Source organism: Morone saxatilis, unplaced genomic scaffold, assembly GCF_004916995.1.
Source record: "Morone saxatilis isolate NCDOM2014 unplaced genomic scaffold, NCSU_SB_2.0 Contig4, whole genome shotgun sequence".
NCBI lineage: Eukaryota > Metazoa > Chordata > Actinopteri > Moronidae > Morone > Morone saxatilis.
This window is the reverse complement of record NW_023339984.1, coordinates 13,936,095-13,954,368: the sequence shown is the minus strand read 5'-3', so window position 1 is coordinate 13,954,368 and position 18,274 is coordinate 13,936,095. Positions and strand designations below refer to the sequence as shown.

The window sequence follows — 18,274 nt, the reverse complement described above, 5'->3', positions numbered from 1 at the left end:
ACTATTGCTCAACTAACCACCTGCCCCCACCGTGACCTCCTGGATGTCCAACTGAGAGTTTCCATCATTCACTGCTGGTTTTATACTTTCTTTGTAAGTCTAATTTGCTTGATTTATGGGTATATTAGCTGCACATTTAGCTGTAGTGTTTGTCTGTTTCACTTTGATTCCAAAATTAAGCCTCAGTATTCATATTGTTTCTCATAATTGTTTTTTGAAGTTTCCAGAAAAGACCCTGAAGCAAGCCCAAGGTCTCACAGCTTCCCATTACATATTATGTGCTATCATATCATTACAGAAAGAACAGATGTCACGTTTTTCAAATTATAGACATCATTAAAGAGTGGAAATTGCAAGTCAAACATAGTGCTTTGGTCATTTTAACCCCTGTTTTTGGGGTTAAACGTTTGTCTCAGATGTATGTGTGCTCATTTTACACTATTCGAGTGAGGACTTGGCCCCATCATCTCCACCAAGTGTGATTACCCTGCACTATACACTATACTATGCATTATACACATTAATTACTGCCTAGTTATTAGCCACACAGGCGCATTTTCCTGTTTTCTACTCCTTTATTTAATTTCTCTCCCCATCTTTAATGTGTGCCATTGTTCTTTCATTTCCTCTTCTTTTCATTACTCTCCCTCTCTTCTCGATCCCTCGCCTACATTTCTCTTTTCCCATTGCACCTTGCACCCCCTGCCCCCTCTCCTGGACTCTGTCTCCCTGCGATAGAGCCCTAAGATCTCATTAGCGCCCCAACTCAGACGTGTCACATTCTCACCCCAAGGCGGAGGAGGTGACGTACAACATGGAGGCCTTTCATCACCCTGCAGAGACGCGCTGCAGGTTGCCGTTCTCCAACCAAAACCAATTCAATCATTACTGTAAAGGGACGAAGCACTAAAAACTGTGATATCATCATGGACCTCTTAACTGATGGATTGAGGTCTTTAAAACATTTTTTTTTAAAGATTGGTCTGAAAGTACATTTTCATTGTCAATTTTCTGATAGATACTTTAACATTTTTAAGTCTGCATGACAAATTTCAAGGGCTTTTTTACAATACGAAAACCAAAAAATGTATATGCATTTATTGGGGCTGATGCATGCTTTAATTTGCAATTTAATGAGATGTATTTGCAGTAGCGTGTGTTGTGCTTTCTCATCTGATCTAGCGAGATGTTTGAGACAATCTTTCAGTTGCCGTAGCAACAGTGCACACACAGACACATACATATACACACACACACACACACAGTTTAATGACTCGACACAAACCATACGGACGCTTGTTATTACTCATCTTGCTTGAGTCATTATTGAAAAGAGGGTGAAAGAGAGATGAGAGGGAGAAGATGGACTTGTAATGAGGTTTATTAGTGCAACTGCCAGAGGAGGGTGCTGTTTACCTCAGAGGTGCAACAGGTTAGGGTGTCACTTGGTCACATATGTACATCTACACACTGCCTATATGGAGGGAAATGAAATGGAGGAGGCAGTATCAGCTGTGGATATGTGGGTCACCCATCTGTTAATTTAGTTTAATTTAACAGGAAATGTCAGCTCGCAGTAGCAGTGAAAGTCTCCATGATGATAGATGTTAGAAAACAAAAAACTGATGTGTGTATTCTGCTTTTATCCCTGTGTCAAGTCTCTTCCACTCACTGTCAGTGTGTACTCCAACGTGTCTTTGAAAAAATGTCAAAGCCTGCTGCTGTCTGCCATTACTGCAGCAGCCACTCCTGCCTGCCGCTTCTCAAAATATTTGATACAGAGTTGATAAGTGTAACCCAAAGCCTTGTCGCCAGACTATTCTTGCACTTTCTGACAGCTGAAAAAAGGTAAAAAATTATCCTTTTGAGACATATCTCTACAATGTCTGCACTACAATACAGTAGTTTGGTTTGATTGACATAAACAACCAATTTTGTTCCCTTTTATTTTCAAGATTGGTAAAATCACTTTATTCCACGCTGATTTTGCATCAGATGGCTCCAGCTTTTCAGTGAGTTTATATAATGTTATTACAGTTATTTGTATAGCGCTTTTAAGAACAAGACAGGAAGAAAAACCATTAAGATAAAATGTAAAAGAAACACGTGGCAATATAAAAAGACACTCATAAATATGATTTTAAAAGGTGTAAAATAAAACAGAAATGTTCAAATTTGCATTTTAAAGTTAAACATTCATGATTAAGTTCAATCCCCTTTAATGTGATTAAAAAATGACATTTTAGAGAACTACTGCAAGCAAACTATGACACTTTTTTTTATCTTGAATCCCACAACAACAAAACAGACAAGAAGACAAATATTTTTATATCTGAAAGCTCACACTGTCATGATGCTCTATCTGTATAGTAAAGACCTTCAACCAGTGCCCAACCCTCTCACACCCTCACTGGCATCTAAATAGGCACACACACACACACACACACACACACACACACTGTCTGACCCACCATGCTGGTAGGGGGAGAAGGCTGATCATATTACACACTGTTATTAATAGCCACCCTCTCCCCTATCTCATTGTAAACTAATAGCTGACATGATCTCAAACTCTCTGCGTACATCTGTCTCATTCCATGTTTCCATTTCTTCTCTCCACTTGGATAATTTCTTCTAAAGTAAACTCCACATGCATGCCTGATGTGTGTGCTTAATGACCTACATTATTCTACATGACAGCCACCATCCACAAAAACACACAGTTTATTAGCAGTATTTCCAAGTTTTTTGCAATGATCCAGTGGTTTTCTTTCAAAGCCTGATTGCAATTTGCGATTCTATCAAATTTCATCTAAAGTAAAAATGTTCAAATATTTAATTACAAAGTCTAAAACAGAATTTAAAATAACAACAACAGACAGATATTCAAGACTTCACAAGAAAATATATGAATCAGAATTTTTATTAAGAATTAAGCAGCAATATATTTTTACAAGTGTGTCCCCGTAAAGTTTCTATTGTGGCTTTGTTTGTTTACAATTTCTTGTTAACGTGTTAAAACGCACTGCCCATCAAGCTTAGGGTCAGGGTAAGACAGGTTTTGGATTAGGGGTAGAGTTGCGTGGGTCTTACTGATGGAGCAATATGAAATGGGAATGTAGTATTCACAAATAAATATCCTTAATATTTTGTAATTTTTTTGGGATAGATCCAAGAAAATGTGGACAAACACATGTCCAGCTACACTGTTAAAACAAGATACATTCATTTAACTGATTACATCAAGATGTTTAAATCACAAAAACTACATTTTTAAGGTTAAAAATATTCCTGATTAAGCCACTTTTTTACAATTTGTTTTTTACTTACAAAATTAAGTTAGTTTTACTTTTTTTTTAATTTTTGATGTAATCAATTTCAACAATTGTTTGAGTTCAATGAACTTTTCTGGTTTTACAGTGTAAGAAAAAAATAAAAATGAAAAATCAGCATTTACAATGAAAACATAATTTTTAATTTCACTGTGTCTTTAACATGATACACATCAAGCTTGGATTGCTTTAGATGCACAAACAAGTGTGTGAATGACTCTGTGACTCCATTTCTCTCAATCCATCTGTGCCCACAGAGCAGATCTACCCTCTGACCCTCTGCGTGGACATCATCTTGTCCACAGTGTTGTCCCGTGGAGAGCTTATTTTTAGCGAGAGTCTGACTTCTCTGCAAAACTTAATATGGGAATGGCATCTTGGAGCTCTTCTTTCCTCAAGCTCTCATCGTACATCCATCCATACTTTCAGTCCTCCAAGACACTGAGCTGGTATCTGTAGCTCTCCAAACACCCAACACAACCGCTGTCCCTTTTCATAGCCACTGCTTCAAACAGGTGGTCGTATGACCTAAGCATGGCTCCTCCTATGTTACCACCCCATTTGCTATTTTTCTGACCACTGCTCAGGACCCTCCCCACCCTCCTCACTGTCTGTCCTACTTTTTTGGCAGCCCCTCTGGCTTTTGCACAGCTCTTAGACGAGTAAGATCAGTGTCTCGCCTACTCACATACCGATTTTGCGTCCCCAAGAAGGGCCCCTCCCCTTTTCGTTGGCCAGTGGCGTCAGAAAAACCACGTGTACCTCTTTTTTAAAGGGAGGGTGCCACTGTCAGACCTGCTCTTCTCTAGCCGGTGGGGAAAGAAGGCAAACTTTGTTCCTAACTCTCCCTGTTTGACACCAACTTGCGTTAGGGACAACGTTAAACCACCAAAGTGTATTTTTCAGCTTCTACCCCACGTCAACAGTGAAGGCTCAGAGAAGAGGCGTTCTCGCGACCACCAGGGGACGATAGCCATGAAGTGGGGCTGGGTGTTTTTGGGGGTCTTCCTAACCTTGGGGACCCTGTCCTGGGGGGAGAAGGGCTTGGAGATCCCTGAGTATGATGGAAGAGACCGTGTCCATGACCTCAATGCCAAGAACTACAAGTCTGTCATGAAGAAGTACGATGTGATGGTGATCTACTACCACAGAAATGTGGATCGCAGCCGTAGTGCCATGAAGCAGTTTCAAATAGAGGAGCTGGCTTTGGAGGTGGGTCTCCGCCAACGCATGACAGTGGATGGATCTGTGGCCCATGTGGGGGAAGGGTCACGGTGGGAAGAGGGGAAGGAAGGTACGGGTTTCACATGGAGAATTTGGCTCCAGTTGGGGATTCCTGGATGCAGTCATGGCTTTCACACTTAGGGTTTCATATGAGCGGATTTGCGGCTGTTGACAGGTGAAGGCAAACAGAACAGGTGGAAATGATGGGGTGAGGTTGAGTTGAGGGATTCGTGGACCCTTCAGGTGTGGCATCTTGCCAAGTATGACTGGATAGATGCTGACCTGACGGAGACAGGTCGGAGAATATTGCGACAGGAGGAACAGGATGGAGGGAAGTAATGATACGGGAACTATATTCCAAGAAGTATATGTCAAATGATGGGTGAATCAACTGCTTTCTGATTGTTGATGAAGTTGTGATTGGGTTAGTTTGTCTTGACCCAAAGATGCAAAGAACACAACCTCTCCAAAATATTTGGACCATGGCTGGACAGGGCTTTTTTTATGTGTAAGGCAGCACATTTGTGTATATTGGCAATTTTTGCAACTCTCTGAAAAAGACAATCCCTCAATGTGGACAATCAGGCTCACTTCATTGATTTTCCAGATGTGTTGAGGTGAGAAAGTAGGCAAGGTTTGAACTCACTCCTTAAGGATGGCATCTGTTTGCCCTGCCTTTGAATGTGGCCATTTGGAATAGCTATAAACACTTTTGCCTTTAGATAGGACCGGATGGCCCTTTGTATGACCCAGTTTAATTTAAGCATTCATCATCCTGTTGTCACGTCATGCTAGATAGGTTAGCCCAATTCGTATAGCTACTATAGTGTCCATATGGTGAATGCTAAATAGATTTCAGAGCACAAAAAGCATTGCATCATTTTGATTGACCTATTTTGGAGTTTTATAGGTTGCCATTAAATTATTGGATTGTACAAAAAGTCTATTCAATTTCAATTACATTTTATTTGTATAGCACCAAATCATCAAACAGAAGTTATCTCAGGACACTTTTCAAGTATAGCCGGTCTTAACCATATGCCTTATCAATTTATAAACCCAAGTCAAATGACAGCTACACCAAACATACCCAATCCATTTAAGACTGCATCACTTAAAGATGTCCTTCACCCATGGCATTCAAGTAGTGTCTCAGACCAGGCCAAACCCAAAGCAAAGGCATGTTCAAAGTTCAGTTCAGTTTAATATGAAGTAGTTCACATCAATTTTCACAGTCCAAAAACATTTTTTTACATTCATTCCCTCCGATTTTTTCTTTAATGAGCTGCTTTACAAAATACTGTGAGTCTGACTTGGGTGGAGGAACGTTCCAGCTTTTGGCTCGTGGTCTTAATGATTTCTTGTGATCATTCACTTAATGAGGCTCCAACTTTCCACTGTTTTCCTCTTTCTTTAAATTAAGTTCCGCCTGGCATCGTTTGCTTGCTACCTTTCTTCATAAAGTGCTCTGTTATGTGTTTCTAGTTTATAGAGCTTTAACTCAACAGTGAGAGAGCGTTGTTATCTCTTGAGGGAGTTACAGACGATCAAGTGCACATTGATTAGTTGCAAACGGATACATTTGGTTCACCGAAAACATAAGCATGTTCAATGAACGTGTTCTTGCAATACACTGCCAGTTGGGCTGCAAATCAAACTGGGGCAAGTACATGAGTCTTTTAACAGCTAGGTGCCTTTGAGCCAGGCACTTACACTTAAATTGTTTCAGTGGTGCTGCTAATCAGTTGGCAGTAGAAGTGTGTTCTGGAAACTCTTATTGGAGAAATAAATTTAAAGGACTCTTTACCGGCCGGCCACAGTCGATGCACCTGGGCCCCACTGTCAGCCTGTGTATTCACCAAAGCAATCCCCTGCCTGTCTGAGCCACAGTGTCTTCTTACAGAGACACAGTGTACCTTACACTAGCCTCCATAAGTCACCTCTGTAAATAGCCCAGGACAGTCCTGCATGCTTAGCAAGAGGCTAAAAGCCCTCCTGGGATGGACAGAGAGTTTAGAGCCATATCTCACCTCAACTACTGCTCCCACTACTCTGTCAGCTCTCTCAGGAAACACACACTGTTCTGTTTTGTATTACTACACACCCCTCTGTGTGCAGGCTGAAGTCCTAAACCATCATTTACACACCCAAGTCATTGGATCTGATCAATTTCCTCTCAGTGCTGCCAAGTGGTGCTTCTTGGCTTAAGAAAGAGATGCTTACCGGAGCAGGTCCCTGCTGGACTATTACTCTGTTACTGACTTCCTGCCAGTTGTGACCAATCAGGAAAGAGCACAGGAGGTGCTCAGAGGGGATGCTTAAAATAGCTGGTCATTACCACTTATGAATCAGGAAGTATGAATTATTAAAGTGCAGAGCTCCGGGAGTCAGATTTAAATTGCCATTGTTTAAAGCTTGGATCATATTTATATGTACATACTGCACATTTCTGTTATTCACAAAAAACACAATGTCAGAAGATTTATTACATACATTTGCATTTGGCTGTAGCTTAATTTGAAAAAATCCATCAATGCTTGATTTCAGTTTCTGAAATAGATACTAAATTTATATATTTTTTATAACATGCTAGAGCTGACAAGTTGAAGATGCTATCCCTGTAGATGCTTCTGTTGGTTTTCACTTCTGTCAGGCACACAGGAAAGTAAATGGCCTTTCTTCATTTTTCAAACCACATCTTCCTCTTTCATTCCCAGTCTATGAATAGAAACAGAATAAGTTAAATTTAGCAAATTGGTGTAGAGAATAATCCTGTAGGCCCTGCCACAAGTAGATTAATGAGGATTAATTATTTCTTGGTGCATTATAGTTGGGCAAACCTGTTTTTCGGTCATGCTAGGCCTTTTTTTTAGGTTACAAAGCTTGTTCAAATGCTTTTGTCGACAAGTAACCTGCCAATCATAACAGAAAACTTGTTTGAGTCAAAAGTGGCAGTTCAAAAAGAGCAACATGAAGGCAATGTGACAGAAATACTGACAGCTAAAACAGGTAACAGAACCTCCCAGTGTAGCCATACTGTGACACATTAACAAACGCAGCATTTTCCACTAAAAAAGGTTGAGTGATGGAAAGAGTCATCCTGTATCTCCTAAAATATGTCCAACATGTCACCTTTGACCCCATCTTGATTTACCTTAGTCTGTGAAAAATAATACAGTGCATCTCCACCACGGGGTTATTTCTATGTTCTCAGGGTCCTATCTTCCCCAGATTTATATGGCACATATGACAAAGGGTACTTAGGATCCTGGGAACACAGATAAGCTCCCCTCACCACTATGATAGGATACAGCAACTTCCCTGTAGTGGCCAGGGGTTGTGAATATGGAATGCATTTTAATATTACATTAAAATAGTGTCAAGACAAAAGTCAAGGAGTTTACCATTTAAAGCAGATTTGTTCGAAAAGGCTGCAAACAGCAACAAGGATTCTGCTGACACAACCCTTGATAAAAACTATATAATATGTGAGTAAAACAAAATATATAGCTCATAAGGAGGAGGTTGGGTGCTTGAGGGAGCTGCAGTAGCAAACAGCGCTGGCAGTATCAGCAGAGTAATCAAAGTGTCATGTTATAATGGCCAACGTGTACACCGCCTGAATGAATATAATTGGATGTTACTAGTCAGCTGACAGCCACACAGCTGGTGAATGAGCTGATGCAAATGAGTTAACAGGAGCTCAGACTTTAGTGCTGTGTATGAACTAACACTATGCTTGAAGTGGTGGAGCAAATATAGTATTTCACCTTTACTGAATTACAAGCAAACATCCCTTTTACCACCGAGGTTTTCAAGTGACATAATCTCTTCAAACCTATGTTTTTTTGGCTTCACCAACTGGAGTTTCTTTCAATTAAATTAGATAATTTCTCCCTGCATATCAACTCTGTCTTCAAGAATGAATGAATGAATGAATGAATAGCTTTATTGTCATTGTCACAAGTACAACGAGATTACTTTGAGAAGTGGGGGAGGGGAGGAAGGGGGCAGGAACAAGAGGAGAGGAGAGGAGAAGAAGAAGTTTAGCATGTATAAGATTGGAACTTGTAAGACTGAACTTGCAGATGAGAAGTGCATGTTGACAAATGAGGCAAAAAGATAGAGAGTTTGGAAACATGTTTCTAATGTTTTAAATTTAAACATATGCGTTGACAAGTTTTCCTTTAACATTTGTTGATTAAAGAAAAAGAGAGATAATTTAATGGAGGTTGTCATGTTTGGCTTAGCAACAGGGTTTAACATAGCTCTCACCATTAATTTTTTCAGTTCCATTTAATATCGAGTAGAGTAACCACAGGTGTCTAAAATTCAATCTGTGCAAAGTGACAATAGCAATTTGTTTAATGAAGCGCATGGAAGCACATTCAGGAGGCATGATATTTGACAGTCCTGATGAGATGAAATAACCTCACCAAAGATATCTCTCATTATTATGACCAAATACTATATAGCAGAAGTCACCTAAAGATTAAAGACTAACAGGCAGAGTGCAAAACGTTCAATCATTAGCCAACGGCTGTGATTAAATGAATAACGGCTAGCACTGGTTAAACACATTCAAATTAGCCTATACAATATCGAAATATGAAAATGTATTTCATCCTAATTTTTGAGATATACTGGCACTCGGTTACACCTTTTTTGGTGGTTGGTCTGGCTGAATCTCTCTCTCACTCTCTCTCTCTCTCTCTTTCTCTCTCTCTGTCTGAACTCTAACCTTTGGCATACTGCATACTGTAAATGCCCATACTCATCAATCACTGCACTTCACACAGCTCAGATTGCAGTGACCATACCACCCCTCTCCCCCCATATACACACACACACGGTTGCTATGGCACCCTGTGTACCCACCATTCAGTAAACCAGATATAATTGATGTCATGCTGCTCTATCTGCAACACCCATAGAGACAAGAAATATAATTTACATAAAATAATGTAGAGTTACAGCTTTTAATTTTGTTTAACCTTATTTATTTATCAGGGACAATGCACATTTATTGACATTATTCTGATATAAACATGCCTGATATAGTCAAATGAAGTCCTTTGGCAAGATGATTATTTAATAAAAATAAGAACAAGAAAACAACATAAAAGCACATAACTTATGGCAAGCTCTGCATAATTGTTCAAACCTGATATCACATTGCAAAGGCATAATCACCACATACTGAATTTGTCAGGATTGCTTCTGACATACTTCATAAAGATAAACCCCATTTATTAACACTGCAGGTTTTCATATTTAAGTTACGTCATCAGAGAAATTGGCAGTTTGGATATTGCAGATGTGAATATAGTGAAGAAAAAGGTTGAGAAACTAAAATATGGAAGAGTTTTAGGAATCCTAGTGGTGCCTCTAGGGATCGAAATGTCTGAAATGGTCTGTTGGTCGGTTGTTCCACAATTTCCAGACAAACTATTGGATGAACTGCCATAAAATGTTGTTTCTATAGCAAATATTCGCAGCAATATGAAACCAAATATTTGATGATTTCATTTTTTATATTAAACAGTCATTTACAGAACAGTGCAGGGACTGGAACAGCAAAATAATCACTATATTGCTACAAGACACCCCATGATACAGAGAGAAACAGGTAGTGTTACAAGGCCCTGAAGGTAAGAGAACAGCTAAAAGAAAAGACTGCTCAAGGGCTTTTCTTTCTCCTTCCCCCAGGTCGTATTAAATTATGTTAAGAAGTGAGAGAGGTGACAGAGGTGCACATAAGGCAGGCTAGTACGTAGTCTCATAATGTGCACGGACTCTTCATGGTCTGAAGGAGGCTTCTGCTTTGTCTTTTGTAATCTCCTTGCATCTACTGAGATCTGGTAAAAGGTCAGACTGTCGCTGTGGCAACCGTTATCCAAATGGACTGTTGGAGCCCGCCTCCTTTTACCGGCACAATAAATTTCGTGCTTATATATTTGATGGTAGTGGATGGTATTGACAGAGAGAGAGAGAAAGAATGGGTCACCTCAATTTCTCAATGCTATGGCCACTGTTGGATGTTCCTCTGACATTAAAACCAAAACTTTTAAATTTTAAATTAAATCGTTTTTTAAACTAAGATGCAGACAAATAAAAATGCTTAAACAGCCTAAAGTTTTTCATCCTAATTATTGCTTAGTTATGTTTTTGAGAAAATACTTAATTTTGTGTGGTTGTAATTAAACTTTTCTCAACACTGTCTTAAACAGCTACAGCAGATATTGCAATTTGAATAGCCCTTTAATCTATTAACGCCCCTCTTCACAAAAATTCTCATTACCAGTGAATTCTTCTCAGTTTGTTTTGTGGCTATTTTTTTTAAAATAACTTTATTACATGTTTAACTCCATTGTGATATGTAGTTTGTTTGTTAACCCAGGAATAGTAATATGAGTAATAGGTATACAAGGATAACTGTAGAAAGATGCTACTCGTGGATTTTGCTCCAAATAGTTGGTTACTAGTATTTAACTGTCACAGATAATTGAAATTGAACTTGAAATTGATCATTGGTAACATTTATAAGATTCTTGTTTTTTAATGAGTCAGCTGGAAACTGTGCTTTCAATTCATTGACCTATGGTTAACTTAAATAACACTCTAGTTACGGCTGCTACATCTCCTAGCGACAGTTGTCCTTTCAGCTGGCAGATTTGACAGTCACCGGCTAGAAATGAGAAGCCAGCTTTTGTTTACCTCTTTCTAAAATCAGGGATCCATTGCTTCAGAAGTTATGGTACTAACAATTTTGAGTTGCAATAATGTTCCATGCCGTTCCATGACCCTGTCTCTGGTTCACCACTTTTCCTTCCTTGGACCACTTTTGATAGGTACGGACCACTGCAGACCACTAAATAGAAATATCTAAAGGTGGCATTAGAATTTAAACAGCATTTGACACCAAACTGGGGTGGCCCTGCAAATATGCATATGTGCCATCCTAATACAGAAAGTTGGCTCGTGTTGTTAGCAACATCGAAAACTTGTCAGGCTCTTCCAAGGTTTACTGATGCCACTGTAAACAGAGAACAAAATAAGCCATCTTTGCAATTCTCTCGTTTAATTCTCCTAATTCAGGGTCAGTATTAACTCCATCTGCATCTAATACAACGACCTGTGAACTTGACAGGCTGCCAGATAACTATTATTGGCTCTGATTTTAAGCGACGGACATTGTCACCCCACATCCAGAATGCATAAGTAGGATTGGATCTCATTACCACAAGTTATCTTGGACCAGGTTGGGCCAACAGGCCAAGTCCCAACGGCCCCTTTACCTCATGAACCCCAGATAAGGTAGCTTCAAGCCTTCTGGATATACTTTGAGACTATGACTAATTTAAGTAGCACAGCTGTCATTACTTAACATTTCCCTCCATTAAGTGACATTGCTGACAAGTTGTGTAAAAGCAACATCACATCTTGATATATCTCCTCTTACCTTCCTTGCACTACATCTTGACTCCCTAATTAACAGTGTGAAAGAGGCGCTAAAGTAAAAACTAATTGTCAGATGTGATGTCATTAAATGTGACAGGAGTTATGTTTAGATAAAGTGTCCTTGGTGTTATTCTCTGATGACACCTCATTGGTGTTGATGGGTAGAAATGTTGGTTTTTCAGCCAGACCAACATTCCAGCTTGTCCAGTTTGTTCCATGTCAAAAGATGATGCACTGTATGTATCATCTAAGAAGAATGCCTTATTCGATAGTCCTAAACTAAACCCAGTATTTTCATCCCCAGTCTTTTTTTCTTCCTTCTTTCAACATAAAACAGATATTCACCTCATTAATCACAGGCATGACTTTGCATCTGTGTGGTAAGTAATGTATATGACCTGAGGATATACAGTAAAATATGATACTTGGATATTGTGTTTTTTTGTCTATTCAGGAGAGGTGATTTGCACAGACTGAATATAATGAATTGTGGTTCTCAAGTAGATTTATTGTACCGAAACTCTACCAGGCATGAAATAATCTCTTCACCCTTTCCGAGGTGCATGAATTGAGATATTTTTGCATGATTTTGTAAAATGTATTTTGGAGTATAATCATAGTGGAAGCAAGCCAATCTGCAGATAAATAGTGTTGTAAATTTTCATAAGCGGCCTCTACAGAGTACATCTGCACACCTGCAATCATGTTCGGTAAAAACATTTAGTGGCTTTATCATCGGTAGTGCTTCATCAAGCAGCGGTTGACTGCACTATAGGCCTGGATATGAAGAGTGGCTGCAATAGAGAGGATCATATCAACTAACTGAAATTCTGCTCTTCAGTATACACAATTTATCTTAGTTATAAAACAGAAAAAAACATGTGGGTGGATTTCTTTAAACTGTGCTTAAAAAGAAAAATGAATATGAGCCACAAAGCAAAATTTAGTCAATAAACCTTATTCTGTACTGTAGTTAAATTTACCATTAAAAACCTCAACTCATGAAAAAACCCCAGTTTAAACAAGGGAGTATATTTTATTAGATGGCTGTAATTCATAAAAACTTCAAGTAATACTCCCTTCCATTTGCAACTGACAAATAGGTGGCAGCCCGTACAATCTGTATTATGCACTCTATTTTCATGACATTCGGTTTGTTACAGTGTGTACTTTCTTGCTCTATATTATTATAATTTTAAATGACCCTGTTGTGCTCACTTTCTCCCTCAACACCAAATACTTCTTATCTGTTTCTCCCATAAGATTCATTTCTGCTTTCCCCCTCCTCCGTTATCCGTATCAAGGAATGTCTTTATATCACTTATTCATGGGAGAAAAATGTCAAGGAAATGCAGGGGATCAAGCTGCAACATGAAACATTTAAATGTGAATTTTGTGACGTTGAAACCCTGACTTGCATCTTCATTCCACAAAGTGATGGACCTGAATAAAGATAGCACTGAGAGTGCAGTGCATAAGTACTTTACATCACCGTGTCTAAGTGAACATACTGTATCTGCTTCTTGGCACTTTATACAACCATTTCATTGGTTTACAGTATATATACATTATATATATTATAATAATATATAGTATAATATTATATATATATATATATTATATCAGTATATATATATATAACATATATATAATATATAAGTACATATATAATATATATTATATATATAGTATAGTCTAAATTGTTGTTTGTTGCTGCTAAAATCTTTGGATATGATGTTTGCGTGTTTCAACTTTAATTGTGTAGGAGAGGAGGTGCAAGAGGCTCAGTTGCTTTATATCTCAACCTTGATATTGAAAAATTTCAATTAAAATAAAACATTTGTTAACAAGACGAGTACAGTAATGCTGTTACCTTGCTCGTGAGGCTGTTACTGTGGTGATTTTGAGCTAAACGCTAACATTCGCTTATACTAACATGGCTTTATAGTGACAATGCTAATTGGCTATGTTTAGCAGATAATGTTTCACCATCTTAGATGAGTGGCCATGTTAAATAGCTAATACTGTAATCACAAAGTTCAGTGAAGCTGATGGAAATGCCATTGAAATAAAATTGAAATTTTGACTGAGATGGCACCAGATAAAAGGATTATCTATATTATAAATCTATAAATATATATATATATTATATATTCAATCAAAACCAAAATTCAGGGTAGCCTAGAGGAAAAGATGAGGACTTTAGGATTCACCCCTCTGGGAAGCATGAATGTAGGTACAAAATAATACAAGCCCAAAATTATTTATTTTAGTCTCAATAAATTGGCATACTGACCGACTGACCTGGAAAGTCAAGACCCTCTGTCTATGTTCATTGTTAAACATGGTGTTTTGTGGTGTATTCCCAAAACATAAATGTGAAAATGTTCCTTGTGAGTGATCCCTTAGACTCGCTTTGACCAAAAACATGGTGAAGGAAACACTGTAATTAACTTGTCTAGATTGTTGAAGGTAGGAAAGACACGGGTGTTTAATGAGTCCAAATTAATGATCCCTTTGAAATGTTCAAGTCCATGTGTGGATTGTGTATGTTCACATCAAATAGAATGTAAACCATCATTTATGCTTTTGTTAGTTATGGGATTTACATTGCCTACAATATACTACAATACGATAGTCAATTTTTGATTAGTAGCCCAGTATCTCAACTGAAACAAGTACAAATCAGTGTATGTTGTATCTATTAATACGGACAGCTTCAAGGTAGCTGCTGTTCAAGATGCACATCAAAAACAAATAACTTCAGTCAAACAACACATCTTTTTTACCTGGCAGACTTTTATGTGACTCACAAAAAACTTGACAAGTTGACAAATGCAAGTATATTATGGAATATTTGTAATGTGGCTTATTGCTGTCAAAGTGGGTCATTCACAGCATGGTCGCAGACACTCGCCCTCACAATTTGTTGTGTGAATCCAGGTGGTGCCTGTGAAATTTCTAAAAGCTTTCCATGCATTTCAATCATATCCCTCCGTGAGGCCGTGTGTGCTATTAAAAGTTGAAAATAGTAAACTTTAAAGTTAAAGGAATCAGAGGATGAGATTTCTTATAGTCTCTAAAAACAGCCATTCAAAACCACTTAAGTTTATTTTCTGTGCCAAAATCCTGGACCTTCCAACAGTGCAGTTATAAGCTGATGGCAGGCCCAGAGTGTGTGTTTTATAACTGTGGTGATATCATGAATCTTTCATGACCACCCGCAGTGTTAGTACAGCACTGGTGTAGAACGTCCTGATGTGTTTCAGGCAGCCAATTATTAATTTACGTTCTGGCTGGGGGGAAAAGCCGCTCAACTTCTAATTTTGACACAGATCTCCAGGACACTTGCTCATACAAGATAAGGGAAATCTTGCTGCTTTGAAAACCTTTATAATGTCCTTCAATTTTACAGATTCAGCAGTTTTTCGGTGTAGCACATAATGTAGAAGAAAATCCTGAGAAAGTTGAGAGTGATTTTTGCTGCTTTTTATGTGGACCCTCTAGCAGTCGCACAGTGCTTGCAGTGTTTTTGCATAGTTGTAGCCTGATTTACTTCAAATCTCACACTTTTACTGTTGAATATATTGACCAAGCACATTATGTGGGTTTGTTGTACTTTGAATATTTTGCCACTTTGCAAGCCAGTATCTATTACCATGTATTCTAAGTAAATTTTATCAAAGGATTGTGAAAATTATGGTTACCTTGCATCATCATGTAATATTGTTCAAAAATCTGCCACTTAACTACTCGACATTCAAAAATGTCTTTTTTACCAAACAGGCAATTGTTCAACTACTATATCTAACAGGTTTCAAGGTCTTGCAATGTTGATTTATACTGTAGAAATATATGCAAGCAAATTGGTTTGTCTGGCAGATCTTATTTTTAAATATGATATGAGAAATATATTGATTATTAAAACCAGTTAAAAATCTAGTGATGCTCTACAGCTCACTGGTAAGAGCTGCATACATTTTCATACAGATCATACCGATATCAACATATGAATAACCGAGGAAGAAGAAGAAAATATATCCTTTATTTGATGTCCCTAGGGGAAATGTTTGTTTCACTTCTTTTTTTATACACACACAACACAGCTGAATGCACACTTAGTGACATGGTGACATGCAAGGGGAGGAGATGGTGGAGTGATGGGGCCTCCGCGTTACCAGCGGCCCCATGGCAGGTTTCGGGGTTAGGTTTGCCATTGCTCAAGGCCCTCGGCAGTTGCACAGGGGGTAAAAACTGGCACCGTCTCCCAGCTACCAGTCCACACTCCATATTTGTGGTCTGTGGTCGTGGAAAGGTCCCTACACACTGAGCAACTGTAATAACATTCTTGGATTAAAAGTACATGATTTGTCAATAAATGCATGGTCATCCGTTTCCCTGCATTTTACGGCATTACAGATAGCACTATTCTCCAACATGAGCCATTTTTACACATGCACACTCTGCAGTTTCTTGTATATGCACAACAAATGTAATGCAGTCTTCCTTCACAGCCTGAATATTTAGACTATTGGGCACAAAAGCAAGCTACGCCGTTTCTCTGGCAGCTGGTGTGGAGTATTACAGGTCTGAGCGCTGTGTTTGTATCTTTGCGGTTTACTGAGTTACATCATAAGGTGAGCACACCATACAAATGTGTTTGATCACCTCTGCTATTGTTCAATTAAGAAACACACAGAGGCCTACAATTGGGAACAACCAAACCAAAAGGACTAAGACTCAGTCAGGGTCAGATTGAGACCAAGTGATAGAGAACGGAACAGCACGGGAAGTTCTCTTGGTTTTATTCAGCTTTTCAATATCTAGGGCTGGCTCTGGAAGGGTGAATGAAAAGGGTAGAGGGAGTGAAGAAGGAAAGTGCTGGGTGGATTGGGATAAATTTACATAGGAGATCAGGGTTTTTCCAAATCTTGTAATCTCTTCGGTAAATGTTATACATAAACAAGAAACACCCTTCTTACAGATTGCATACTCGTTGCACACTGACTATAATTTCAAATATGATTTGGTTTCACCTTCATTCTCATGTCAAGGCAAAAATATTTTTGCGCTTCAACGCTGGATCTTGTTTCTCTATTATGTTTCTTGATGTGTGAAAGTTTAGTTTTTAGGTTTAAAAAAGGAATTATGGTATGTTTTGAAGGCAGGTATTCTTTGACTGTCTCTGTGGCCAGTTTCATGCTTTTCTTCCCACCATAGCTTACGTTCGGTTTTAAATCAGACTTAAGGTACTTCAAATTTTTCTTTTTATTCTACGATTGTCTTGGTTTAAGGGGGAAATTTAATAATTCCATTTACATCCACCTCTGTCTGTCAGTTCAGCAAGTTCACAGCAGTGACAGAAATGATTCTCATTTGTTTGTGTGAAGATAAGATTATATGAATATAGAAACCAATAGATTCACAAAGAAACTCAACTTTTGCTTGATAATGAAACGAACTAACTAGGTATAAATTACATAGACGAAAGAAATGAAATGGTAGTGGCTGGATGCTGTTACGACGTATATGAATGGCATGCAATTACTTGTGATTACAGTCCTGTTTATCATTCTTATCTTCTTTGAGGAGGGTTTTCTATCGGAATCTCTTGGAAGGCTTCTGGGTATCCCAATATCATGACTGTGTAGAAAATAACAAGATATATATGAGACAATGGTTGGGTGAAAGGATCATTGATCCAACCAAATAATGTCTAGTAAAGACAGTATGTCATTCTCGTGGTATAGACCAGTGCAGAAAACATTGAATTCTTTTTGCCTCTATTTGAAGAATTCTCCACAAGAAACTATTAAAAATTAAACAACTACCTTTGCTGATCCTGGTCACAACATCGCATAACAACCCCCTTTAGTGATAGAAGCTGTTATGATGTTTAATATTGGTGGAATAAATCGGTCAAGCTGGAAAGATTTGATTAGATGATAGATAGTAGATAGTAGATGATAGATAGATAAGTAGATAGATAGTAGATAGATAGACTGATAGATGATCGATAGATAGATAGATACATTTTATCCGAGGGAATTCAAGTTATCAGTGCATACAAGACATACATTACATACAATAAACATACATTAAACATACATTAAAATAAAATTAAAAACACAATTAAAAGTAAAATTAACTTATAACACAGTAGCTACAGTAAACAGTGCAAAAAAGTAAGCAGTGCAATGGAGTGCAAATGGAAGTAAACAGTGCAAATGGATGTAAACAGTGCAAATGGATGTGCA

The 18,274-nt window shown here is 38.2% G+C and overlaps 1 protein-coding gene across 2 annotated transcripts in view; it reads left to right on the top strand.

The window, feature by feature from the left end:
* The first annotated feature begins 4,093 nt into the window (after window positions 1-4,093).
* The window catches only part of LOC118337864 (calsequestrin-1-like), a 22,208-nt gene continuing 8,027 nt past the window's right edge, over window positions 4,094-18,274 (top strand). The window contains exon 1 of one of the 2 annotated variants that reach the window (XM_035674989.1): window positions 4,094-4,544. In XM_035674989.1, coding sequence (XP_035530882.1) covers window positions 4,308-4,544 — 237 coding nt within the window. In that variant the 5' untranslated portion in view covers window positions 4,094-4,307. The remainder of the gene's footprint in view (window positions 4,545-18,274) is intronic. The other variant, XM_035674990.1, reaches the window with a different exon arrangement.